At 45.9% G+C, this 22,759-nt stretch overlaps 1 protein-coding gene across 4 annotated transcripts; it reads left to right on the top strand.

Moving 5' to 3' along the window:
* Positions 1 to 8,135: 8,135 nt before the first annotated feature.
* On the top strand, positions 8,136 to 17,091 carry LOC141509965 (platelet glycoprotein VI-like). Of its 4 annotated transcripts, none has more exons than XM_074219876.1 (13): positions 8,136 to 8,831; positions 9,016 to 9,137; positions 10,423 to 10,618; positions 10,893 to 10,928; positions 11,084 to 11,359; positions 12,480 to 12,773; positions 13,116 to 13,190; positions 13,974 to 14,012; positions 14,391 to 14,504; positions 14,591 to 14,630; positions 14,733 to 14,770; positions 14,856 to 14,911; positions 15,077 to 17,091. In XM_074219876.1, exons 3-13 carry the CDS (start codon positions 10,567 to 10,569, stop codon positions 15,203 to 15,205), a joined length of 1,149 nt encoding a protein of 382 aa, XP_074075977.1. In that variant the 5' UTR covers positions 8,136 to 8,831; positions 9,016 to 9,137; positions 10,423 to 10,566; the 3' UTR covers positions 15,206 to 17,091. The 4 variants fall into 4 exon arrangements, with proteins under 4 accessions (XP_074075977.1, XP_074075979.1, XP_074075980.1 ...); XM_074219877.1 differs by lacking the exon at positions 8,136 to 8,831 and adding an exon at positions 8,882 to 8,911; XM_074219878.1 differs by lacking the exon at positions 10,893 to 10,928.
* Positions 17,092 to 22,759: the final 5,668 nt, after the last annotated feature.

Genomic DNA, 22,759 nt, shown 5'->3' with positions numbered 1-22,759 from the left:
TTAGGGAAATTCCTGGAGAGGGAACCCCAAATCCCTATCCTTCCCTTCTTGGCACTCAATTATCCTCTAGTCTCTCCTTTGGGCTAGATCTGCCTTTCTTACCCTGAGACCTTTTAGTCATTCTTGGCTTCAAACTCATGCCACTCCTTTTTGTTTAATTTATTTTTTATTCTCATTTTGTACAAATGTTTTTTTACATTAATAAAATATTCTTGTTTACAAGTAAACAAAATACCCCTCCCCCCATGAATATAGATAAACTTGTTTGGGCGAAAAAAGTAAAGGGGAGAGAAAAACAATTAAAATTTAAAAAAATAATAATAATAATTGTAGGTATGGCCAGATGGCGAAATGGACGAAGCACCAGCCCTGGAGCCACAAGCACCCAAGCCCATATCCAGCCTCGTAAACCCAACAATCACCCAGCCATGTGACATGCAAGCCACCTGATCCCCACTGCCCTGCAAAAACCAAAAGGAAGAAAAAAAAAGACCCAAAATAAAATAAAATAGTAATAATAGTAGGGGTGGTTGGGTAGCAGACAGAGCATTGGCCCTTGAGCCAGGAGCACCTGGGTCCAAATCCGGCCCCAGACACCCAAAGATCACCCTGCTATGTGGCCCCAGCCAGGCCACCCAGCCCCACTTGCCCTGCACACTCCCCCAAATAATAATAACAAAAAATGTGCTTCAGTCTTTGTTCCAACACCAACAACTCTGTCATGGGTGGATCACATTCTTTATGTTAAGTCCATCACAAAAGGTACTTCCATATTTTTCCAACGCTGCCATTGCTGATCGCAACTCCCTCCTTTCTTATTTCTCCACTACCATGTACTCTATTTTCTCTCTCCTTTCACTCTGACTCTGCTGTAGGGTCGCTGAGTGGCGCAGTAGACAGATCCCTGGTCCTGGGGCCAAGAAGCCCTGAGCCCCCAAACCTCCCCTTAGGCCCAGAATCCACGTGGCCCCATGGTCCTGGACAGGCCTTCCAATCCCAGTCCCTTGCAAGAAGTAAAAAAGAAAATGTGTTATATCTGACCACTCTCCCCCCATGGTCCATCCTCTCCTCCTTTATTCACATCCCCACCCCTTCCCCCTGATCCCCCCTCCTTCTTACTCCAGATGTCTATACCCCATTGAGTATATTTGCTGTTTCCTCTCCTAGCCATCTCTGAGGAGAGCAAAGTTTCCCTCATTCCCCTTGCCTGCCCCCTTCCATATCATTGCAATAGCTCGTTGTAATAAAAAAATCTTATTATGTGAAATATCTAGGACTATTCCCCCTCTCCTTTTTCCTATTGACTCCATTTTTACACCATATTTTATCTTCGAATTCAGCTCTCTCCTGTGCTTCAACTATAAAAGTTCCCTCTACCTGCTCTATTAACTAAGAAGGTTCATATGAATATTATCAGTATCATTTTTCTATACATGCAGTTCATCCTCATTAAGTCCCTCATATTTTCCCCTTCTCCTCCAATCTCTATGCTTCACCTGAGTCCTGTATCTGAAGATCAAACCTTCTGTTCAGCTCTGGCCATTCCAAAAGGAACATTTGAAATTCCCCTGGTTCATTGAAAGTCCATCTTTTTCCCTGGAAGAGGACATTCAGCCTTGCTGGGTAGTTCATTCTTGGCTGCTTTCTAAGCTCTTTTTCCTTTCGGTATATTGTATTCCAAGCTCTATGAGCTTCCAATGTAGTTGCTGCTAAGTCCTGTGTGATCCTGACTGCAGCTCCATGATATTTGAACTGTGTCCTTCTGGTTGCTTGTAATATTTTCTCTTTGACTTGGGAGTTCTGGAACTTGGCTATAATATTCCTAGGGGTTGGTTTTTTTGGGATCTCTTTCTCGGGGGGATCGGTGGATTCTCTCCATTTCTATTTTGCCCTCTGCTTCTAGAATATCAGGGCAATTTTCCTGTAATAATTCTTTGAAAATGATGTCAAGGCTCTTTTCCTGATCATGACTTTCAGGTATTCCAATAATTTTTAAATTATCTTTCCTAAGTCTGTTTTCCATATCAGTTGTTTTTTCAATGAGATATTTTCACATTTTCTTCTAATTTTTCATTTTTTTGGTTTTGAAGTATTGATTCCTGATTTCTGGTAAATTCATCAATTTCCCTGAATTCTATTCTTTGTCTGAAGGATTTGTTCTCCTCAGAGAGTTTTCTTATCTTTTTTGTCATCTGGCCAATTTTGTTTTTTAAAGCATTCTTCTCCTCAATAACTTTTTGAACTGTTTTATCCATTTGACCTAAGCTGGTTTTTAGCATGCTATTTTCTTCAGCATTTTTTTGGATTTCCTTGACTAAGCTGCTGACTTAATTTTCATGTTTTTCCTACATCTCTCTCCTTTCTTTTCCCAGTTTTTCTTCCAACTCCCTCATTTGATTTTCAAAGTCTTTTTTGACCTCTATCATAGCCTGAGCCCAATTTCTGTTTTTCTTGGAGTCTTTAGATGCAGGAGCTTGTGCTTCCTCATCTTCAGACTGAGTATTTTGATCCTTCTTGGGCTCATTTGCAAAATACTTCTCAATGGTCTTCCTCTTGTTTCGTTGCGTGCTCATTTTCCCAGCCTGAGCCTGGCTTTGGGGTGCTTCCTGAACTTTTGGGATACTCCCACAAGGGTCTCAGTGTGTGAGGCTCTGTCCTCCCTCCTGGTCTGTGAATGACCACAAGCTCCACCCCCTCTGCCATGGGACCAAGGTGGGGGGGCCCTGGTGTTCTATGGGGGGGCCTGGACTGTGATCAGGATCTGAATGTGGTCAGAGCCCCAGAGTCCTGTTCCAAAGACAGAGGGCAGAGCTAGGCAGTCTCTCTCTCTCTCTTCACTCCCTCCCCCCCAGCTCAGTGGGCTCATGCCATGGGGGCTCTTGCTTACCGGCTCTGCCTGCTTCTGTTTCCGGGTCTGGGCTGCCGAAAGACCAAGCTGCACCCTGTGTGCCCTGAGGGCTGGGCTCCACATGCTCGCTCTGGCAGAGGTCTCCCTCTGTTCCCCCACTTTGTGCCTAGTGCTCCCCGGGGTGCAGCTCAAGAGACTCCCCCGCTGCTGTGAGCGGTGGCTCCCAGCGCCCTGGGGCTGCCTCCGGGAGGCTGATGTTCTTTTGCTCTGTTGGGCCACCCCTCTGGCCAGCCGCCCCTCCGACCCCGGGGAGCAGAGCCTTTCTGCTCTTTTCCAGGTTACCTTGAGTAAGAGAACTGCCTCACTGGGTCCCTTTGTGGGTTCTGTCTCTCGAAAGTTTAGTTAGAGTCCTTAGCTTATGAGTTTTATCAGAGAGCTCCTAAGACTGGATCCCTTCATGTCGCCATCTTGGCTCCACCCCCCAAACTCATGCCACTCTTACTGGAATGTCTGAGATATTTCCCTCACAGAGTACACCAAGAAATCACCTTGAAATCAAGTCTTTTGTGTACATTATTTTTTTGAGTTCTTCCAAGAAAATATCCAAAAAGATTTACATCGTATCGTAGGAAAGTTCCCAAATTACTATAAATGGCTCATAAACAGTCCAGATTAAGTTTTTTTTTAATTAAGACACCTTACTAAGTGCCACACCTATTTCAAGGTGGGGAGGATGGAGAAATCCCAGAATTGTTAGGTTTTATATGGAGTTTAAAAGACTTTGTTCCTGCCCCTTCAGGACAATCATTGTTTGGGGTCCCAAATCTAATTTTTGCCTCCATGCTCATTACACTAATGAGCAAGAACAGTTACCTCCTTGAGCATGAACAAAGAAGAAGGATGCAGACCTTAGATTAACTCAGAACTAGGGATGGGAGGGGTAGACCTTACCTAAACTCAGTTTTTTGATCAGGTGAGACTTAGTCTTTTGTCTTAACTCACATACCTGTTCATAGGAAGCAATACAGGCAGACCTCAGTCTTTGTAATGTAAACAATCTTCCTTCACATTCTTGTGGAACACAGACACCCCCATACTCCTCAAAAAGAAGAAAATAGAAAGTGAAGAATAAGCTATAAGCTATTTGAATACTATAATGAAGTCTGAATATTATATAAAAGCTACTGGGACTGAGAAATTCAGATTCCATTTTAATTAAGCCCTGTGCTAATAAACTAAGATCTCTGCAGTTGAGTAACTGGATTTGTTCTGTCTAAAATGTGCATTTGATTTTATTAAGGAATTTTAACAACTGATTGGTTACTTTGAATCTTAATATACATAGGAAAGTCAAATTGATTCTAAAATTACTTTTTTGAGTGGTCGTAATTGGTATGATTCAGAATTAATCATATGAATATATGCATGTATGTGTGTGTATATTTAAAAAGTACTTTTTCAATCAAAGATCTCTGTGTAGTTATTCAGCAAGTCTTTTCACATCACTTCACTGGCCTAGAGATCCTAGAGGTTTCTAGATTTGAGATTTAAGTGAACTGGCTAGAGTTCTTTAAAGTCTCATGACATAATTAGATCAAAGTGTAATCTTTTCTTCAAAAAGTTGTGCCTGTGTCTGTCTATGTGTCTAAACTCCTGTACGTATGCAATTCAAATCTGAAATGCTTCCTGATTCTTAACACTGAGTTTATTCCTTTTATTTGGAGTTTTGAATTTAATTGTTTTTGTAAAAAAACTAACTTAAAATTAAGTAATCAATAACTGAGTTAGAATTTGAGTCTGTCTCCTTATTATGGAATTTTGAAAGCATTTGACCTCAGTTAGAAATTGCAGGGGTGGCTAGGTGGTACAGTGGATAGAGCACCAGCCCTGGAGTCAGGAGTACCTGAGTTCAAATATGACCTCAGACACTTACTAATTACCTGGCTGTGTGACCTTGGGCGAGTCACTTAACCCCATTTGCCTTGCAAAAAAATTGCAAAGACTTTGTTTTTCCTTAAATCAGGTTTAAACTAGAAAATAAATATACTCAGCACAATCTGTAGATGAGCTGTTCCTGGCCTTCGTGGGCTTGGAAAAAAATTGAGTTCTGTTTATGGTTTACATTTGAAAGTGTGTATAATTTAGAAGATTTGTGATGAATACCTTTGTGAAATATTCTCACCTGTGACCTAAGTTTTTTTGTTATCCAAATATGATTGACAACTGTATTCAGCCTAGTGTAATGGAGATTTTAAGTATCCTCTTAGGCTTATATAGGGAAAAAATGTAGCTATTTGTATCTTTTGTTAACTGGATTGGGTGATTTATTGTTTTAATTTGTGACTGTAATTTCAAGTCCTAGAAATAAGTGTTAATTTATCTTGTTCTATCTTCCCCTTTGTATATCACAACTCAGAAAGACAATAGACAGGAAGACTCATCCTGCCCTCAAGATGCTTCAAGAGTCAAAGGAAGAGATAACTACCAGTCAGGGTCTCTGAAAATTAAATTTGGGCAATCTAGTATTATGTAGCCCCTTGTAAATTAACTTGTTGATGGGTGAAATGCTAAGATTTTTTTATCAGTTATATGATATACTTTGGTAGACTTATAATTATGTGGTTATCTTCTATGAACCTATAAGCTATTTGAATACTATAATGAAGTCTGAATATTATATAATCCTAATAATACTATAATGCTATATAATACTATAATACTAATTTAATCTACCAATTTAATCTACCAGAAGAGATTATAGGGTGTGGCCACTGCAGAAACTACAGCTGCTTAGTCCCAAAGGTGGCTGGAGTGAACCTCTAGGAAGCGAAGGTATATGGGAACTTGTAAAGAATGTGCAGGTGAGTCAGAAATGCAGCCAATGAAGAATTTAAAAAGTATGAGCATTTGTCCCTTGTTTATTCTGAGCCAGATAAAAATGGTTAGAACTTTCCAAAAACTGTCATCCCACAATTCTGGGAACCAACCAATTCAGTCAGTATTAGGATAATCTATTCCCCAGGAGGCATTAAAAGGCAAGTCCATATACTGGAAAGGAAAACACAAAAAGTTAAATGAAGGTTCACTTCCATATTGCTTTCAGTTTGCTTAAAGGTCTTACATACAGATATGTTTATCCATTTTAGGATGGGACAATGCCCTTGACTAATACTCTTGATGACAGGATCCAGATCTGACAGGATTTGTGGACTGGGCAGACATTGTCTCACAATTTTGGGCCTCTGTCCTTTGTTCTTGAAGATCATGATATCAGGAAGGTGATGCCATGTGATGTCATGACAAGCACATGAATTGAATTTGAATGAGGCACTGTGATAAGTCACCATTTCTCCCCCAGAACCATCTTTGGTCCACTGACCAGCTGTAGATCAAAGTGACTAGAGATAGTCTTGGATAGGAGACAATCAATGTTAAGTGACTTGCCCAAAGTCACATAGTGAGAAATGACTGAGTTCAGATATGAACTCAGGTTTTCCTAACTCCAGGCCTGGTACTCTATCCACTGCACCACCTAGTTGCCATCAGGTAATGGTAGTGCTTAAGTCTGATGATTTCCTTGGGGGGGGGGGCATTTTTCCCGATCTATAATTATAAAGTTGAAAGGAAGGTGCCTTGTACATAATAGACACTTATACAAAACTGAGTGTAGAAAGGAGAAAATAGCCAGAACTTGGGGAAATGTTAGGAATTCTAAGGGAAAAGGTGAGGAAGGACATTCTGGGAGGGGGACCTTTTGGGAAAAGCAAAGAGATGAGCAGATAAAGGTCAGCCAAGAGCACATCAGCAGGATCAGAGAATGTGTGAAGGGGATTGTGTCCCAGAGAGAGGACAGATTTAAACCCAGGAATTCTAGGGTCAATGACACTTATAGGGTCAGTGTGGGTTATTCCCCATGTCATCTAAAAACATAAAAATTTTGGTTCCTTGCAACAAATATGAATCTCCCCATTGTATCAACTGGTTAGTGCCAACATCCTGGAGAATTCTCATGCTTTGTGGGGAGTCTTTTAACCTCAGTGATAAGCCACAAAGGTTGAGTGGGGAAGGGGTATTGCTCCTGACTAATGGAATTACTTATAGTGCCCTTCTACTGCTAAAAAACTCTTAGTCCCTAACAAATATTAACAAGAAGCTCGCCTTGAGTTGAGGACTGCTCCCTTAATGGACAAGAGCAGTTTTAAAAGATCCCACTTCTGATTATGGAATTACACACACACACACACACACACACACACACACACACACACACATATGAATCTCCAAATCCCACTTTGGATCTGATTCCTAAACTGATCCTACACATATGACTGATCACAAACCTAGTTAACCTAATAAACATGCATGTTAACCTAATTCTATTTGTTCTTTCCTAAGACCAAACTCTAGAAGGTAAGGCATTAATGTCTAATTCTATTTGTTCTTTATAAGGACAAACTGGAGGCTAACATATGGTGGTTTCATTAAAGTCAAACTCCTGAAGGCTAACACTACACAATGTTGGTGTTCTTTCCCACAAGACTTTTAGCTCATCCTTCCTTAGGACTGATGATCATAGTAGACACAGAAGCCTTGAAGGAGAAATCCTCTCCTGGTACAGGCTCAGGTACAAACTAGAACTCAGGAAAAGTATGGTTTTACTGATCAGTGACAAGGTTCTGACCTAACTTGACCATGGCTGACCCAGACCAGAGCAGGGGCAAGGCATGGTCAAGCAGTGCCAGGAGAGGATCTGTACCTCAATGTCCTTGATCCCTTGTTCCTTGAGATCCTTAAAGTCCCAGCTGAATTCCCAGCTTCTGCAGGAAGTCTTTCCCAGTCCTCTTAATGCTGGTGTCATCCTCTCTGAGATCATCTCCAATTTCTCCTGTCTATAAATTGTTTGTCCATAACTGTTTACCTGGTGTCTACCCCTTTAGACCCTGAACACCTTGAGGTCAGGGACCATTTTTCCCTTTCTGATATCATCCTAACTTAGTTTAGAGTTTCTCACATAGGAGGCACTTCATAAATACTTGTAGATAATGGGAACAGCCCCAACTATCTCAACTACAGAGGCCCACACATATCCCCCTCCTTCCTGATGTGACCCTCAGCCCCAAAGCCTAAGCAAGGTCATCCAAACTGGTCCTTGTCTCCAACATAATTTATTCACTCCCAATTCAGATTTTGAACATGGAGGGACTTCACTCAGACCACACCAGCCTCTTAAGACAGTGATGATTTCTATAAACTAGCACAGTATTACTCAGCAGAAGAGGAAGAAGTGGGCTAATGTGTGAAGGCGGAAAAGGATCAAAGAAAAACTGGGGCCTGAGAGTGAGAAACGAGTCCAGATGAAATGTCCATGCAGGGGGAGGGGAAGCTCCTGAGAGGAGACTCAGGAGCTGTCTTGGTTCCTGGTTCTGCTCAACACTTGCTCTGGGACTCAAGTAAGCTCACACCTGTCTCTGGGCCCCTGGTTCTTCATCTAGAAATGGAGGAGTGGAACTCGGTGTCCAAAGACCCTCCTGGCTCTGTTGTAAGGTATGTCTGAAAATTGCACCTGTGGATAGGCAGAAAGAGGAAAAGATTAGTGCTGTGACAAGGTAGTCCTGAGGGTCCTAGCCCTTCTGGAAGTACTGATGGGGAAAAAAAAAACTGTGGGTCATGGGATGAAGAAATAGAAGTTAGAAATGAGTATACCTACCCTCCAAATTCTCATTGCTGAGATATAGACTTCCTGGTATGAGTTTCACCACACATCTGAGGGGGTGAAGGAATCAACTCTACCAACCACAAAGTGCTCAGACTGATATTTTCTTGGTGCCCACCCAAAACCACTTTGTCCTTTTGTCCTGTTCAGTAGGTGTGTGGATTATCAGAATAATAATGGTAAGAGGGTCATAGATGATAAGACACCCCAATGGTGGCCATAAAGACTCAGGACCAGAAGCCAAACATTTGCTAATTTGGTAACTTTAAGGTATGTTCAACCTCATCCCCTCAGATTCTGGGGTTTGACCAGAGGAGACTCCCGTCTTGTCCAGCCTTCTCCCAGGCAAGGTATAGCAGGTCTGGTCACTTGTGGATAGACATAGAAAAGCCATTCCTCATTGGTTGGTTTAGGGGGTGTCTATTCAGGCAGGTCATTACTGACTCCTTTTCAGGTGGTATTCAGTTCCTGAGGATTCCCAGGAAGAGACTGGGGGAATGGCCCAGTTCTGATGCAGCGGAGGGCATTGCTCCTTGAGGCATGATCTTGAATGGCAAGGAATTAATATGCCACAAGGTAAGGGACAGATGCTGTAACCCCCAATGAGTTAGGAAGTGTCCTTCCTAGAAAAGTTCTAAAATCCTTTTCCTTGTGTTTGAGTGCGTAGGTACAGACACACACACATATGTATATATACACACACTTCCACATACAGACACACACTCACACACATGCACACCCTCATACATTCACATATCACATACTCCTACACATGTGCTCCCACACACTCTCACAGAAACACATTCACAGACACAGACATGATCACACAGTCACACAATAGATAAACATATGTGTACACACACACACACACACACACACACACACACACACACACACTCCTTCCCTCTACCTCCCCAAGTCTGTGACTGGAGTAGGGTCTCCCCCAGCTAAAGGAGTGGCCTAGACCTGGGGATTTCATACCAGCATTGATGGACAGAGGACCCAGGAAGATTCAGGACCATGGAGGGTGAGAATCAGTCCAGCGAGGACCCAGGACACACCCTAATAAAGAGGGTTCACCATTTTTCCAGGAACCACATTATGTTTGAGTCCTGTCTCTAAGGACCAAGACGGGTTGCAAAAGGGGGAGCAGACCTGCCAGTCGGGGCAGAGGCTGGAATGTTTTTGTTTGTTTTATTTTTTTATTCCTTCTCAGTAACTATACTTTTGAAAATCCTAAACAAATGCTTATGGAATGCTAACTGATGTTACTGTATTAATTGATATCAAAGAGACAGGAACTGGCTCAGTGACTTATAGGAATATCCTGGGTGGGAGTTCCTAAGCAATGGAATAAGAGAGCTAGGGACCCCCTCCTGGGGAATCTGACCTGGCAGCCTGCATACTAGCTGGGAGACTGAGTCTTTCAGTCTACAGAAAGCAGAGACCTAGGCAGACCTGAGCCCAGGAAGAAGCTGGCAAGGTCACTTAGAAATCATCAGAAGAGACCCCCCCCCGAACCCTAAGGCATCAGCTCCCAATGCAGCCCACCCAGCAGCTCCTTGTTCTGGGGTCTGAATTTAACCTCTTAACAAGAATCCCTGTCTGATAGGTTAGGGATTGAGAAGTTTAAAGAGGCATTCTTGGGGGGCGGCAAGGGGCAGGATCTGAGGTCAGATTGATGAACTCCCAGTGAAACCAACACCTCCAAAGTGAGGGTGGTTGGGGGGGGGCGGGCTGTGAGGCTTCTCTAGTGAACATTCCCGGTCTGTGGGATCTTAATTATAACCATACAGGAAGAACTGTTTCATGGTTTGTCCATGAGAAGACTCTCCAACCTTCTCCCTGCCCCCACACACAGACACACTGATGAAGACATCTATGAAGAAACAACCCCAGAGAGGAAGGAGAAGTGATCCTTCTCAGAGACTACAGACTCAGGGCAGAGCTGGCCCTGGTCACCTCCAGTGCCTCGGACTGCCCTGGCCAGCCTTAGTCCTCTCCCATGACCTCTGTGTTCACCATGACCGCCACCCTCTCTGTCCTGCTATGTCTCGGTGAGTACTAAGAAGCCCTTTATACAAGTCCAACACCCTCACCTCCATTGTGTTGAGGAAGAAGCTTTCCTGTAGAGAAGGGGAGACACAATTCTGGGGTCACCCAGCAAGGTAGGGAGGGAGGGGGGAGAAGCAGGCCAGGTCTTCTGATTTCCAATCCCTTTCATTCACCCCCCCCCCCAAGCCCAGACTCTGGTGCCTCTGTCTCTTTCCTCTAGGGGTTAGGTGGGGAGGACATGGGGGGGCTGGGAGTAATCAGGGTCCTCTCTGACAGGGCTGTGTCTGGGCCAGAGGATGAGGACCCAAGCAGGTGAGTCCTCACCCCCTTTAATCCCCCTGCCCACATCAGAGAGCGACCCCCAGGGAGGAGGGAAAGTTCTGGACTTTAAAGTGAGGGGCCCCAGGATGGGGGGGGGCACAGAGAAGAGGGATCCCCTGGAACTGACAGCTTTCATTTCCCTCCAGGCAGACCCTACCTCAGTGCAAGCAAGGGTCCTTTGGTGCCCCTAGGGAGTAGTGTGACCCTCAGGTGTGGGGGATCACAGTGGGCTAAAAGCTACCTGCTGGAGAAAGAGCAAGAGTCTGGAACAATAAAGATCATAAAGGAGAAACCAGCCAGAGGAGAGGTCGAGTTTCTCATCCCATCGGTGAAAGCAAAGCGTGCTGGGAAATATTACTGTTGTTCTAGACATTCATCTGTCTTATCAGAGTGCAGTAACCCCCTGGAGCTGGTGGTGACAGGTGAGGGCTCCCCCCAGCCCCAGGCCCCCCAAACAGGGCTGGCTCAGTGTCCCAACCTGTCCCGGCCCCGCTCTGGTTCTGCCTCTGGGAGGGGAAATCAGAGTTTATGTATCGCCTTCTGTGTACCAAGCACTTTCCATTATTATCCCATTTGATCTGCACAACAAATCTGCCCGGTGGGTTCTACTGTGATCCCAATTTTACTAGAGTTGAGGAAACTGAGGCAAACAGAGAGAAAGTAACTTGCCCAGGATCACAGAGCTGAGAAGAGTCTGAGGCTGGATTTGAACTCAGCTCTTCCTTACTCCAGGCCCAGGACTCTGGCCTCTGCCCCACCAGCTGCCTCAGTCAGAACCACCTTGGAGCCAGAGAGATCAGACAGAGCTGGGGGTTCCTGGGGAAGGGGCACAAGGAGGGTGGGGGTCATCCTCCCCTCCCAACCTTGACTATCCCAAAGCCAAAACAGGGAGGGGAGGGTGGATTTGCTGCTTCTCTGTCCCCCCTCCCCCAGTTCAGACCTCAGCACAGGGAGGGGAGAGGTTGTCTCCTCTGTGTATCCCCAGAGTATCTGTGCAAGATTAGGAGGTGAGGATGAGAGTGAACCAGGAATCCCACCCAAGGCTGCTATTCCCCTTCCCACCCTGTGCCAGAGACCTTCACCCAAGGTCCAGAAGGAGAGCAGGTTCTCTTTGGGGAGCACATAACTTGGCAAAGTTGTACAGATGGATTCTGAAGGGGCCCCACCCCAAAGCTTATGGAGAGAGATTCTCTGATACAGGTTGGGGATCCCAGCCCCCAACCTGAGAGGAACCTCTCTCCCTGCCCTGGCCTCCATTTGCCTCTCTCCTTCACTCTTTTCTTCCTTCCTTCCTTCCTTCTTTTTTTTCTCTCTCCCTTCTCCCTTCCCCACTTCCCTTTTTTCCCCAAAGCCACCAAGATCCTCTCTAACCCTCTCCCAAAAAAGTTGTTACATTTCCATTTTCTCCTCCACCCCATCTCAACCCCACCCCAAGCAGGGGTCTAGGCCTGGGCCAGGCCTTCCCCAGCCAGATCTGCCCCATTCCCTGAAAGAGGAGTGGGGGGCTAATAGCTCTAACTTCAGGCTCTCCTCCTCCCCCAGGACTGCATGACCCCCCCACCCTCTCCGCCTTGCCCAGCTCCCAGGTGACCTTCGGACAGCAGGTGACCCTCCAGTGTCACTCAGAGCAGTGGTATGGCATGTTTACTCTGTACAAGGATGGAAAAGAGATTGAGAGGCAAAGGGCCCAGCCCCATGAGAGGGGGGCTCAGACCAACTTCTCTGTTTGGGCTGTGAGCCCTGCCCACGGAGAGACTTATCAATGCTACAGTTATCACAGTGACAATCCTTTCATGTGGTCAGCTCCCAGTGACCCCCTGGTACTCAGAGTCACAGGTGAGAGAGCCCCAGTCCTCCCCAGTCCTTCTACCTGCCTAAGCTCCTCACTGGTCCCGGGATCCAACAATTCCTGCTCAGGGCTCTCCCCAAGGAGACCCCAGGGGGAGTTTGAGGCTCAGAGGGAGGGGTGGGGAGTCTGGGAAGTGGGTCATCCTCAGACAGTGAGGTCTCTCTAAACACCATCTACCCCCTGTCTGGTGATGTTGGTCCCACAGACAGACCATGTATCTGCCAGGTCCCAGGAAAGGAACTTGAGGAGGTTGGAGGGGGAGCCCAGAGGAGCAGAGCAGAGGTTCAGCCGGGGGAGGACCCACCCAGACCATCCCCCTTCTCTCCCAGTTCCAGGCACCACAAAGGAGCCTCACCTCACTCAAAGCCCTGAAAAACCCCAGAATATGACATCCTCCTCACCCAGTGAGTAATCAGTGACCCTCAGCACAGGATGTGGGGGGATCTCTCTCTCCCCTATTTCTCTCCACCTCCTGTCTTGCCTTGGGCTGAGTCTCCCATTTCTCAAAACAAACCAAGTCATCAGGATGGCAAGGCCAGGGGCAAGGGACCTTCCGGGTTGGGGAAGGAGAAACAAGATTGTTCAGGAAGACTTAGGTGGGGAGAGAAGAGATAAACAGGGCAGACCCTTCCCTGTCCTTTCTCTCCCCTTCCCCAGAAGCCCCCATGGTCTCCCATCCCTCACCCATACAGCCATAGCTGGCACTATGAGGGGAGGGGGGCTCTACTTTTCCCATCCCTGGCTTCCCCAGGAATGAAGGAGGGGCCTCTCTGGTTCCCTCACCCCAATTCCTCTAAGCTGGAAGTACCACAGTGATGCCCTCCCCCATCCTCCCTCCTCTGCCCAATACTGATTTCCCCTGATGTGTAGAACCTTAGAGCCCTGGACAGTCAGGACAAGGGCCCTGAAGATACAGAGTCTCTTCCTCACACCCCAGCTCCTCTCTTCTTTTCCTGGGGTCCATCCATTGCCCCAGTAGCTCATGAAGGAGGCATGAGTGGGGTCATAGGAAATATGGACACATTAGGTCTCCCAAGTGGACAGGTCAGCTGAGATGGATAAATGAGGTCAAGGGAAGGGGGGACTTGCCTAGCATCCCCCACCAGCAAGGGGTTCCTGTAGACCCTCCTCCAGTCTCTCTGGACTCCCCAGCCCAGCCCCTCACCCTGTCCCTTCCTCCACCTCAGAGATCTCTCCAACTTCTAAATCTGGACACACCCTGCTTGGTGAGTAACTTGAGAAAAGCCACCAGAGAGAGACAGGGGAGGGACAGGATGTCCAATGAGGGTCTGCCCATCCCACCCAGGGTCCCCTCACTGCCCACCACTCCTCCTACAGCCCCTTGTTATTCTCCTTTTCTCCCCTCTGGGCCTTTGCCCAGGTTGTGCCCCCAGACAAGCATGCTCTCCCTCCTCCTCTTCTTACAATGCAAACATCCCCCCAAGGTTGAACTTAGGTGCCTCTCCCTAAAGAAACCTTTCTTGCCCCCACCTCAGTTCTTATTGACCCCTCCTCATAGGTGACCCCTTGTACTGAGGGGTCCCCAAAGTCCAGTTTCCTGTCCATTCTTTACCTACTCTGGTCATCATTCTTGTCTTCCCCAGGTCTTTCCTTCCCCCAAGCAGGCATCTTGATTGGCATTCCAGTCTTCTTCATCTTGCTCATGCTCTTCCTCCTCTTTCTCTGGCATCGGCACCGGCAACATAAGACCAAACTCAGTGAGTTCTTGGGGCTGGGGGTCACCTGGGCTGAGGGTCTGATGGGGAGGAGCTGAACCCCACTAAAGGCTGACTCTGCTTTACAGGGAATGGGGGCCAAGAGGCAGAGGCCAAGGCCACCAGGAGGTAGGGCCCCAGACAGCCTGATTCCTCCCAACCCCTCCTCCAGCACATCGGCCCACCTTCCCAGACCTCCCCCTTAACATTCTGTGTCTTCTTGCTCCGCAGATCTGACCCAGATGGGACCCCTCTAGAGGAAACCATGTGTGAGTGTGAAGGGCAGGGGCAGAGGGACCTGGGCTGGGCAGGGCCAGGGTCCTGGTCCCTCATACCTTCTCCTCTTGCCTCCAGATGAAGATGTGGGTGAGGACAGACACATAGAGGAGGCCAGAGCAGAGGACCTGGTTGTGAGTCTCCCCAGACCCCTCCTCCCTTCCCTAGCTCTCACCTAGAGGGAACAGAGAGGGGAAGCTCCCCCAATGTCACACAGCTGGGGGAGGGGTCAAGGTCCTTTGCCCCCCTCAGTCAACCTGCCCTTTGTCCCCCTCCATCCCTTGATCTCTTCCTACCAGGCTCCCCCAGGGGAAGACCCTCAGGACGTGACCTACGCCCAGCTGAACCTCAATAGTCCCAAGGTTGGGGTTAAGGACCTTCCCACTTCTGGATCAGAGGACCCCAGTGTCTATGCTACTCTGAGGTGATCTTCCCCAGAGGTTAGAGAACTCCAGGAGGAAGAGGCCCCTTCCCATTCAAACTCTGTTTCTGAGATCAGACCCTGTGTTACCTCATCAACCACTATTTCAGACCGACGCCCCCACTCCAAGGAGAGGGGGAAAAAAGGACTGAAAATTGTTGAGAATAAGGATCCTCCCTCCTTACCTCTGGCATGAAGAATGTGCCCTTTGCAATGCCAGACCACCAGCATGGGGGCAGACCAGTCACTGACCACTAATTAGGAATCATCTCTGTGCTCCCCATGAAGGATCTGTCAGTCTGCTGTAGGGGCTGGGGGTTGTACAGTAGAGCCCAGAGAGCCTATCTACCTCCAGAGGAGGAGATGGTGAAGCTTGGCCTCGGGTGAAAAGAGAGTTTGCCTGGGTCACTGCCCCCAAAGTCCCCTAGACTGGAGGAAGGTCACAAAACTTACTGACTCTAGAGACTCAGACTGGTCAGCAAGGTCCTTAAATCCTAAAGTATTGGCCATGTTCTCTTCATTACAAGCTGGGGGTGGGCATCCAAATGAAGGATTCGACATATCTTTCTAACACCTGGCTCATTCTGCCACACCCACCTCTTCCCAAAATGAAACTAGCCCCACCACCACCACCACCCTTGTACTGAATACCTTTACTCCAAAACATTGGAATGAACAAGACAGGACCACAAACTACAGTTGGCCCCAGCCTGCTCCCTAACGAGGCAACCATGGGTCAGTCATTCTAGTGCCCAGGTCCTGGCTGACATCACAGGGAACCTTTCCTTGCAGTGGTCAGGTTGCCTCCCAGGCCTCCCCCTTTGAGACAGAAGTGATCCTTTAGCCAGGCAAGGCTCTGAGACAAATGGAAGAATTCTTCTCCACCATACCTACTTCAACTCTTTCCACCAGGGTCCCACCCACTTATGCCACCCCTTGCCCTCCTCTTCAGCAGTTCCTGGGGGTCAGCATTGAGGTGGAGATGCCCAGGAATATCCCAGAGGAGCAGCAGGGAGAACTTTGACCTCTCTCTGACAAGGCTTCCTCATCTAATTGCCTCTCTCTCATGAGATGTCATGGGGCTTGGGACCCTCAGAAATGACCATTCAAATTCTTATGAAGATCTGCTTCAGAAGCCCTTACTTCTTACTGAATTATTGATTGGGTTTGGGAGGACAGACTGGAACCAGAGAATCTGCATGGCAGAGGTCTGTGATAGTAACCAAGGGCTTCATTGTTCCAAAACTGGAGGGAAGAGAGGAACACTTCGCAAGTGCATCAGAGAGCTCTCTCCTCCATCTTCCTTCACCTATGGTGTTCTCAAAGCCCTGTAGTTCACCTAAAGAGACCTGGAAGGGTGGACCAAGGACAGGATTTGATCTGGTTCTGCTGTTTCCCTGGCTGTTTGGTCTTGCCCAAAGCCCTTGCCTTCCATGGCTTCCCTTTCTCTATAAAAGAATCCTGTTAGTCCAACTTCCAATAGCTCTGCTCCTGTGATGTTCCTCCCTGGGTCACAGAACTATAGACAGCACCCTTGGGGGACAAGAGGTCAGAGAAGACCACAGCTAGGAGGCTCTTCTTCCAGAAGTGCAGGATTTCATGCAGAACAACTCTCACCTAACCCAGACCCATGGTCCTCCTAGGATATGCTCTTCACTATCTCCTCTCCTCATTCTTTTCCTATCACATCTGAAATAAAAAGGGAGTTTCTGGCTTGGATTTGTTTTCCATAAGAGAATCCCAGATAAAATGGCAAAAGATATTGGAAAATTTTTTTAATTCTTGTTTCCTTTTATTGTTGGCACACAGGGCCATTCCTCCTGTATATTTTAGCTAGCTAAAATTCTATTACAGTTAATATTATCCCCCACTGACTAGAACCTGAGTCATGACATGTGGAAATTTACTTAAATATTCCTGAGATAAGAAACCAAATGAAGAATCTCAATGGTCTCTCTATGGAGATATGTCAATTAGTTTTTCAATTAGGCTACTCTTGAAACCTTTACATGTAGTTGGTCTGTAATCAGATATAGATTACCTGTAGAATTTGTATGCTGAAGTTTCACTAAGTTATGTATGGGATGATCACTCTAAGGAGGTTTGTTCAACTTTTATAATATTGAAGGACAGATGCTTTTCTTCAATTCCTATGGTCTAAGAGGATGTAGAGGATGGTAAAATGTAAAAGAACTCTTTTTCTGTTGCTCTGATATCATTTTGCCCCTGAGAAAGTTTGTTAGAATCCTAATGGTTGGGGGCAGAGCCAAGATGGCAACAAGAGAGGAAAGTCTCTTAGGCGCTCTCTCATAAAACTTCAAAACTAAGGAATTTAACTAAATTTTCGAGAGACAGAACCCACAGAGGGTCCCAGGGAGGCAGTTCTCCTACTCAAGGTAACCTGGAAAAGAGCAGAAAGGCTCTGCTCCCCGGGGTTGGAGGGACACCTGCCAGAGGGGTGGCCCACCAGAGTGAAAGAACTTCAGCGTCCTGGAGGCAGCCCCAGGGCACTGGGGCTCCCAGCAGTGGGGGAGTCTCCTGAGCTACACCGCAGGGAGCACAGGGCACAAATTGGGGGAACAGCGGGGACCTCTGCCAGAGTGAGCATGTGAAGCCCAGCCTTCAGGGCACACAGCAAGCAGTGTGGCCACCCAGCCCAGATTCAGGAACAGAAGTAGGCAGAGCCAGTAAGCAGGAGCCCCCAGGGCATGAGCCCATTGAACCTAGGGAGCCTAGTGAAGAGACTGCAGAGCTCTATCCCTGCAACAGGAATCTGGGGCTCTGACCACATTCAGATCCTGATCACAGTCTAAGAAACCCCCTTAGAACAGCAGGGCCCCCCCCACCTCAGCTCTGTGGCAGAGGGGGGCATATATGGTCATTCATAGACCAGGAGGGAGGACAGAGCCTCACACACTGAGACCCTTGTGGGAGTGTCCCAAAAGCTCAGGAATCACCCCAAAACCAGGCTCAGGCTGGGCAAATGAGCAAGCACAGAAACAAGAGGAACACCATTGAGAAATATTTTGTATATGAGCCCAAGAAGAATCAAAACACTCAGTCTGAAGATGAGGAAATATAAGCTCCTGCATCTAAAGACTCCAAGAAAAACAGAAATTGGGCTCAGGCTATCACAAAGGTCAATAAAAGATTTTGAAAATCAAATTAGAGAGTTAGAAGGAAAAACTGGGAAAAGAAATGAGAGAGATGTAGGAAAAACATGAAAATTAAGTCAGCAGCCTAGTCAAGGAAATCCAAAAACACACTGAAGAAAATAGCATGCTAAAAACCAGCTTAGGTCAAATGGATAAAACAGTTCAAAAAAGTTATTGAGGAGAAGAATGCTTTAAAAAGTAAAATTGGACAGATGGAAAAAGAGATAAGAAAGCACTCTGAGGAAAACAAATCCCTCAGACAAAGAATAGAACTCAGGGAGATTGACAAATTAACAAGAAATCGGGACTCAATATTTCAAAACCAAAAAAAATGAAAAATTAGAAGAAAATGTGAAACATCTCATTGAAAAAACAACTGATATAGAAAACATATTTAGGAAAGATAATTTAAAAATTATTGGAATACCTGAAAGTCATGATCAGGAAAAGAGCCTTGACATCATTTTCAAAGAATTACTGCAGGAAAATTGCCCTGATATCCTAGAAGCAGAGGGCAAAATAGAGAGAATCCACTGATTCCCCCAAGAAAGAGATCCCAAAAAACCAACCCCTAGGAATATTATAGCCAAATTCCAGAACTCCCAAGTCAAAGAGAAAATATTACAAACAGCCAGAAGGACACAATTCTGCAAGTCAGGATCACACAGGACTTAGCAGCAACTACATTAAAAGCTCGTAGGGCTTGGAATATAATATACCAGAAGGCAAAAGAGCTTGGAATGCAACCAAGAATCAACTACCCAGCAAGGCTGAATGTCCTCTTCCAGGGAAAAAGATGGACTTTCAATGAACCAGGGGAATTTCAAATGTTCCTGTTGGAATGGCCAGAGCTGAACAGAAGATTTGATCTTCAAATACAGGACTTAGGTGAAGCATAGAGATTGAAGGACAAGGGGGAAATATGAGGGACTTAATGATGATGAACTGCATATATTCCTGCATAGAAAAATGACACTGATAATACTCATATGAACCTTCTCAGTTAATAGAGCAGGTAGAAGGAGTTTTTATAGTTGAAGCACAGGAGAAAGCTGAATTTGAAGATGAAATATGGTGTAAAAATGGAGTCAATAGAAAAAAAGGGAAATGTAATGGGAGAAAGAAAAAGGAGAGGGGGAATAGGCCAAGATATTTCATATAATAAGATTTTTATTTATCACAATGAACTATTGCAATGTTATGGAAGGGGGAAGGCAAGGGGGAATGAGGGAATCTTTGCTCTCATTAGAGGTGGCTAGGAGAGGAAACAGCATATATACTCAGTGGGGTATAGGCATCTGGAGTAAGAAGGGTGGGGAACAGGGGAAAGGGGGATGTGACTGATGGAGGAGAGGATGGACCATGGGGGGACAGGGGTCAGATATAACACATTTTCTTTTTTATTTCATGCAAGGGGCTGGGATTGGATGACCTGTCCAGCACCATAGGGCCAGGTAGATGCTGGGCCTAAGGGATGGTAAGGGCATTTGGGGCTTCTTGGCCCCAGGGCCAGGAATCTGTCTGCTGCGCCACTCAGCTACCCTACAGTAGAGTTAGAGTGAAAGGAAAGAGAAAATATAGTACATGGTAGTGGAGAAATATGAAAGGAGGGAGTTGCGATCAGCAATGGCAATGGTGGAAAATATGGAAGTAACTTTTGTGATGGACTTATCATAAAGAATATGATCCACCCACAACAGAGTTGTTGGTGTTGGAACAAAGACTGAAGCACATTTTTTATTATTATTATTTGGGAGGGTGCAGGGCAAATGGGGCTGGGTGGCCTGCCTGGGGCCGCATAGCAGGGTGATCATTGGGTGCATGAGGCCACATTGGGACTCGGGTGATCCAGGATCAAGGGCCAATGCTCTGTCTGGCACCTAACCACCCCTATTATTATTACTATTTTACTTTATTTTGGGTGTTTTTTTTTGGTTTTTGCAGGGCAGTGGGGTTGGGGTGGCTTGTATGTCACACAGCTGAGTGATTATTTGGTGTACAGGGCTGGATATGGGCTTGGGTGCTCCTGGTTCCAGGGCTGGTGCTCTGTCCATTGCACCACCTGGCCATACCTACAATTATTACTATTTTTTAATATTATTTTTTTTCTCTCCCCTTTACTTTATCACTCAAGCGAGTCTATATTTTTTGGGGGGAGGGGGTATTTTGTTTACTCTTAAACAAGGATATTTTATTAGTGTATAAAAAACATTATTTGTACAAAATGAGAATAAATAAACATTAAATTAAAGAAAAAGAATCCTAATGGTTGTTTTGGTTTATTCTGAGACCTGAACCTATGCTTGAGCAGCACAATAATAGAACATTTGTTTCACATCTATCTTTTCTGAATGGTGGGAAATACATTTTGACAATAGTTACCTGCTATGTGAACTCAGAAAAGAAATATTTCTCCCATTAAAAAAACAACACCCCTAAAGCTCACACCAGATTAAATAGTGATTGAGAAGTCCATGGAGAAGCTCCAGTGAGAGGCTTCTTCTGCCACAGAAACACAACAAAAATTTAGCAGAAACCTACTGGTCAAAGGCAAAGCCAGTGTCAAAGCAGAGGAAGTAGGTCATAACCGCCAAAGTCAAAGCAGTGACTAGTTGTAGCTTATAGGGCTCTGTGTCTACATGCAAACAGAGGAAATGACTCCCTAAGAAAGTGCCTGGGAGGGCAAACTTATTCTCCTTATTTTCATCTATTGCTTTGACTCCTTCTACTTTGATCAGTTTCCCTGAGGGCCTGATCTCAAAGCATCTCAGCCTCCTCCCACATTAGAAATTCAGGGTTGATCAGTCTAGGTCCTGACACCAAGTGACTTCTAGGAGGGACAGAATGGGTCACAGATGGATAATGGACTATTCTCTTCAAGCTTAGTGGAGTGCCACCTTGTCTCTCTCCTCCACATGTTCTACCCTATACCCTCTGCTCCTGAGTTCTCTGTTCTCTGAAGCCTGCCACAGGGAAAGTACATGTCTGCCATATTGATGTTCATGAATCTGGGAACATAGGAAGGGGAGTCCGAATATAGAATTGAATGCTATTGCAAGTTACAGGACTGCTGCATGGTGGGGTGGGAGAGCTGAATAGACTTATGTTAGAGATTTCTTATCTTCTCCCTGGTTAGATCATGGTTTCTATGTTGATTGTGTTCTTGATATCCTAGCTCATGGAGGCAACAGAAATTGCTTTCTCTTTGGGACATAACTCCTATTTGGAGAAGTCTGAGGGGTCAAGAGGATCAGAGGAAATGTTTAGTACTAGTGATTCATTGATACTCAAGGATGCAATCTGCTGGATTAAATGGGAAGCGATGGGGTCAAGGGCACCTGTGGAAGAGTTGGTACTTGAAGCAGAAAGTCCATGGCTTTGTCAATGATTGGAGAAAGGAGGAGAGACCGGGGATGAGGTCCAGGGATTTCAAGGTAAAGAAAAACAGAAAAAGAAGCTCACATCATAAAGTAGAAAGTGAGATCCACAGCAGAGGGTGTGGTAGGGAGTTGGTGTAGGAGACCAAGAGGGGAGAACTGTAGAGACATGGAATGGGGGAATCAGTTGGGGGGCAGCAAAGGGAAAATTTCCTTACTACAGCAACAACACAGTTGAGTTGGATACCATGAACTTATGATTTACCACTCTACATAACTCTCAACTCCCTCCTTCTGAGTTCAGAAGCACATAAGTCAAATGGAGTGAGGAATGATGGTGTCAATAATTCAGGGCTGAGGTCTGGGAAAAGATGACAGTTTCAGGAAAAAGAAGTCAAAATGTAGAAGACATATGTCCTCTCTTTATGACTATACTTACTTAAGGGGCTCATCTCCTTTTTCTTCTCTCCCTCAGGAAGAGATTCTGCTTACCTGATTCACACTTTGAACACCTTCCACCATTCAGCCAGGAGATTCCATCCTCTGTACCCTATTGGGCATCCAGTAAGTACCTAGTGGGGCCCAGGATGTACTTGACCCATCTCCCCCCAGTTCTGCCTGCTCTCCCTGGGTAGGTCATAACCTCAACAGAGTACAGACTTCAAAACTTCATTGGCATTGAACATCAGATACCCAGGAATTTGAACTCTGCAGTAGCCTCAGCCCTGACGTGAAGACTCTACAATAATACCTCAGAACATTCCAGCTCTGGGATCAATAGGCCAACCAAAACCCTTTTATTAAGCATCCCCTATGTACCTGTCATTGTACTAAGCCTTGAGTAAACATCACTCACATCTTACCCCCAGCAGCCTAGAAGTGTGCCAGGGCTGATGGTTTCTCCTCTTCCAAGAAATGATTTGTCTTTATTCTGTTAAAAACAAGGAAAGTGGCTGAAAAGTAAGTCATTTATCATCTTTTCCTGAAAGCCTGTCCCAGTCACAACTTCTTCTTACTTGTCACCATCTT

The sequence above is a fragment of the Macrotis lagotis genome, chromosome 1, assembly GCF_037893015.1.
Source record: "Macrotis lagotis isolate mMagLag1 chromosome 1, bilby.v1.9.chrom.fasta, whole genome shotgun sequence".
NCBI classification, from domain to species: Eukaryota; Metazoa; Chordata; class Mammalia; order Peramelemorphia; family Peramelidae; genus Macrotis; species Macrotis lagotis.
This window is presented reverse-complemented; position numbering and strand designations above follow the sequence as displayed.